At 42.2% G+C, this 5,085-nt stretch overlaps 1 protein-coding gene across 1 annotated transcript in view; it reads left to right on the forward strand.

The window, feature by feature from the left end:
• Positions 1-3,528, forward strand: part of LOC116092015 (60S acidic ribosomal protein P1-like) — a 9,269-nt gene extending 5,741 nt beyond the window's left edge. The window contains exons 2-3 of the mRNA XM_031373390.1: positions 2,746-2,833; positions 2,938-3,528. Of these exons, the coding sequence (XP_031229250.1) occupies positions 2,814-2,833; positions 2,938-3,418 (501 nt within the window). The 5' untranslated portion in view covers positions 2,746-2,813 and the 3' untranslated portion in view covers positions 3,419-3,528. The remainder of the gene's footprint in view (positions 1-2,745; positions 2,834-2,937) is intronic.
• Positions 3,529-5,085: the final 1,557 nt, after the last annotated feature.

Genomic DNA, 5,085 nt, shown 5'->3' on the forward strand with positions numbered 1-5,085 from the left:
TGTATTGCTTTTAATAGCTGAGTAGTACTCCATTGTGTAGATGTACCACAATTTCTGTATCCACTCCTACATTTTCAATCACATGCCTGTTTGCTTTTTTGCTAACCTTGTAATTAGGAAACTGCTGGAAAACAGGGATCTTTTCAGCTCTGTTCTTAGTGTCTATAACATACATAGAGCATCTCTAAGAAATGTTTAGGGAATGATCCACCACTGGACTCAGTGTCTCTTAAGCTTATCCTCAGGCCCCTGCTGCTCTTGGCACACATATCTTTCAATGCCCCATTGCCATCTGTGGATATGTCTCACTTCCTCTTTACACTGTGAAGTTCCTGTGGTAACTGACTGCGCCTTTATTAATTTCTGTTACCAGTAATTTCAGTTACTGCACACTGCAGTAGGTAGTCACTAAGTGTAGAAAAGATCTGTAACCTTACCTCTCTTTAAGAGATGAATGGAAGGAAGCTTGTTACGCTGCTGTTTGTGTGTATCTCCTGAAGAGCTTGGTTCTTTTAATAGTTATTAAAGCCATGTGACTTTTGTCAACACTTGGCTTGGATGTGCCTTAAACCTCCTTGGATTCCAGATGAATGAATAGCACAACTAGACTTCCTGCTCTTCAGATTAGTGCAAACCCTGAGTCAATGTACACAGTTGGGGTGTCCCCTGTGTTTCACAGTCCTTTGTCCTGAGTTATGTCTTTGCTGGAGAATGAAGAGAGACTTTGAGTCAAAGCCTCAGAGTGGTGATACAAGTGAATGAGGCTAGCTAGTGTTTGGTCCAAGAGTAGGGATAAGGTGGCATCAGCTCCCCACTGTTAGGGAAGAATCAGAAATGGAATCCAAGAAGATCCAGGAGAGAAGAAACTAGAAAGTGCCTCAGAAGGGGATGCCAGAGAGGTCACCTCAGGCAATGGATGCACCACCCATATCAGAGGACTGATGGAGAGAGACATCCTTGGCCGTCCCTGGCCTGTCTTTCTTTGTAGAACAAGATGGAGGAAGATACTTTCCTGTTCTCAACAGTGGAGACTCTTCCTTACTTGGAATGAGGCTGAATCCATTTCAATAAATCTGGTTAGACATATCACATGCAATGCAGATAAAGGGGCCCCGCAGAGGCTCTAGAAGCAAGTATTCCTGCCCATAGTGTGGCTAGCATTCGTAATCTGGCCAGGAAAGACTGGGTTGAACCCAAGCAAGGAAGAAGTGGGCCCAGGCCTCTACTTATTTCTCAAGTCCAGTAGATTTAGTAGAAGTCTGGAGTAAGAAGTATGGAGAAACCAGACCCAAGCCACCTTCCTTTCGGAAGGGGACGCTTTTATTTCCAGCCAGCTTACGTCAGTGTAGAAGATGAGGCTCTGATAAAACAATGTCTTTATTTCCTATGTATATTTCTTTGTTCCTAAAAGAGCACTAATGTGTTTTCATGTCGTGTTCAAAGAAGAGATTGTCCTGGAGAAACTGCAGCTCCCTTGGAAGGGCAAGCAGGACATGAAACCCTTCCACCGACTGACTGCTCTCGATGCTAAGCTAAGAGCAGGGCTTCCTGAGCCAGGGCACGCTCTCTGGCTCAGGTGGTTTTTAATTAGAGCAATTTCTATTCAAACAATGTCCTCATATGCTCTACCAAAATCAATGAAGTCAAGGGAGGAAAACAGAAATGAAAATGTAACCAAGAGCCATTTACCTGGAAAAGCAAAGTAATTCTTAAAATTTATTTACTTTTTTTTTTTTTTTTTTTGGTTTTTCGAGACAGGGTTTCTCTATATATAGCTCTGGCTGTCCTGGAACTCACTCTGTAGACCAGGCTGGCCTTGAACTCAGAAATCCACCTGCCTCTGCCTCCCAAGTGCTGGGATAAAAGGTGTGAGCCACCACAGCCTGACTTACTTTTTTTTAAAAAATATTTGTGTATGCAGTATCACTTTTTGGCTAAAATATGAATCCGTTGCACATAGTTTCCAATATCCGCTTTCCTGATGCTCCTCACCTGCACCATAAGGCTTATTTTTCTTACATTTAAATAAGCCTGCAGTCTGAGTACCTAAGAGAACACAAAGTTATCTGCAACCCAATGGGAATGGGGCATTAATGGGATTCCCCTCTCTTCTCCCCACCCCAAACAAGTGCCTTCCTCCAGGCCTTTCCATGCCGTTTGCTGGCATATAAATATAACCCCACATTCTTTTATGAAAGACATAAATGCAATAAAATAGTTGCTTTGGGTTTTTTTTTTTTCTTTCTGGAGGCAGAAGGAGAAAAAAAATGCCAAGCTCTCATTGTCCAGTGTTCCTAACAGGCCCCTTTTGTATGGCTGGTATGACTTTCCCCAAATAAAGTTCTTAAGTGCAGATAATAGCTTAAAAGGCTATCTGAACTCATTCTGTTATGTAGATGAAAGAAAGCCTTTAAAATTAATCTATGGCATCTCTGGGAAAAAAAAAAAAAAAAGAGGGCAATCATCCAATTCATTTCCTTGGGCCAAAGCAGTGAGCAAATGGAACAAAAATGCCTGCATTCCTGGGCTCCGAAACCAAGCTTGACATGGCACCAGCAGTGACCACTGACCTGTCACTGTTTGGAGATGGGCACAGCCCACTGTCACTCAATGTTATCACGACATCTGATGGAGCCAACGCCGCGTAAAGCGTGACGACCAGCTCCATTCCTGTTTTGTAACACAACATTATTTTATGTGATACAAATATTTAATTTTAAAATAATTTCTTCTTTAAAAAAATAGAAGTCTGTTAGAAGATTGTCTAAACCAAGGGAAGCAACCGAGAAACTCCGTGTGTCAAATTAAGATGAATGTCCTGGGATACAGTCAGGTAAGTGACCCCAAGGTGGCAGCTTTACCGTCAGGTTGTGGCTCCAGATATTTATATTATGACAAACATTCTATTAAAAAAATGAATGCAGATCCTTTCCTCAGCTGCCCCAAGGTGCTCCGTCCTTCCAAGGAAGCTAAGAGGCCCACTCATCATCCGGCAACTAGCACCGTGCGGGCAGTCCACAACATGGCTTCCGTCTCTGAGCTCACCTGCATCTACTCCGCCCTCATCCTGCACGATGACGACGATGAGGTGACAGTCACGGAGGATAAGATCAATACCCTCATCAAAGCAGCTGGTGTCAATGTTGAGCCTTTCTGGCCTGGCTTGTCTGCAAAGGTTCTGGCCCATGTCAACATTGGGAGCCTCATCTGCAATGTAGGGGCTGGTGGATCCACTCCAGCAGCTGGAGCTGTGCCTGCTGGTGGTCCTGCTCCATCCACCACTGCTGTCGCAGCTGAGGAGTCGAAAGATGACATGGGCTTTGGTCTTTTTGACCAAACTGCTTTTGTTAACATGTCCAATAAAGAGCTGAACCTGTCCAAAAAAAAAAAAAAAAGAATGCAAATGTTACCAAAATAAGTAAGTTAAAAACTTTCTGAACAGATGACATCATTTAAATTGGTTTTGTTCACTAATGGTATTTGAGTGAAAAGGACTATAAAGTAGCCAGTTACTGGCATGAATAAGCAGCAGAGATCAGTTATGCAAATCAATACTGTTTCTATATGAAGAAATAAAGTATAATAAAATAAAGATCCATCCATAGAATTTCTGTCTCTGTCTCTCTGTCTCTCTCTGTCTCTCTCCCCGCCTCTCCCCCCACCCCCTTGATGGTTCCAGCCTCATGAAAGGGATTAGCTGCCTTAGAAGAGAGGCCCCAGAGAGCTCCTAGTCCCTTCTGCTATGTGAGAAGGCACTGCCTGTGAGCACCAAGTTATCACCAGATGGTAGACCTGTAATGCCTAGGTCTTGAATTCCCTAGCTTCTAGAAAAAGAAATGTCTGTTGTTTGGAAGCCACTTTGCTTACAGGGTTTTGTTTGTTTGCGTGTTTGGTTGGTTGGTTTTTGGAGACAGTGTCTCTGGGTAGCTCTGGCTGTCCTGGAACTTGCAATGTAGACCAGGATGGCCTCAGACTTACAGAGATCTGACTGCTTCTGCCTTCTAAGTGCAGGGATTAAAGGGATGGTGTGTGCCACCACACTCAGCCAGTTAACATTTTTTGCTTCAGTGCTCTAAACAAGATGACTTAGCCATGCCAAGCCTAGATGTTGGCAAAAAACAGTGATTTTGGTCATTATTGTTGCTTATTTTGGTTTTGGGTATGTATGTGTGTGTGCAATAGCAAATTTAATACATGGAAAATCGTATAGTATATTTTCACTTGTAAAGTTGTAATATTATTAACTCAATTCCTTAAGTTAAGCTTTGGTTATTTGCTGTTGTTCTGTTTGCTTGCTTACTTGTCTTTTAGACAGGGTCTCACTATATAACCTTGGTTGACCTCTCAAAGATCTGCTTGACTGTCTCCTGAGTGCTGGGATTCAAAGCCTGTGTCACTATGTCCAGTAAAGCTTTGATTTTTAACACCTTGCTAATAAAAAAGGCCTACCCATAAAATTTTAGGGAGACCATAACAAAAAATGTTCTAGAATACATCTGGAAAAAAATTTCTATCTAAGAAAGTGCTGGGAAAGTAGAATAACTGATTCAGGATGTTCCCCAGTTTTCAAAAGCATCGTATTACTTTGTTTTCAATGTCCCTGTAATCTCTTTTATAATACTTACTTGCTTTTATGTGTATGAATGTTTTACCTGCATGTATATCTATGCACCACATGTATGCTCGGTGCATAGGTTCTCTGGAAGAGCACCTGAGCTCTTCAAGACTGAGCCATCTCTCCAGCCGCTCCCAACATGATATTCTTACAGAAATAGAGGAACTGAATGCTACTCCTAACATTTGCACCATGCCTATAATGTAAACAACTGGTATACAATGTTGGTGAGTAAGTAAATGAGTATTTGAAAAATGTGCATTAAGAAGAAGACCAATATTAGGAAAACCTATAAGCTTTAAATCTCTACTTAAAACTCATCAAAGGAGGCTCAGAAAGACAAATACAGCACGTTCTAACCCATATGCCCATCCCCACTTCTAACTGTTACATATGTGTATTTATGTGGGTGTAAATGTGAGTGGAGGCCAAGCGACTAGAACCAGGCCTATGAGATGGGGGTGGGGGGC

Source organism: Mastomys coucha, unplaced genomic scaffold, assembly GCF_008632895.1.
Source record: "Mastomys coucha isolate ucsf_1 unplaced genomic scaffold, UCSF_Mcou_1 pScaffold15, whole genome shotgun sequence".
Lineage (NCBI taxonomy): Eukaryota > Metazoa > Chordata > Mammalia > Rodentia > Muridae > Mastomys > Mastomys coucha.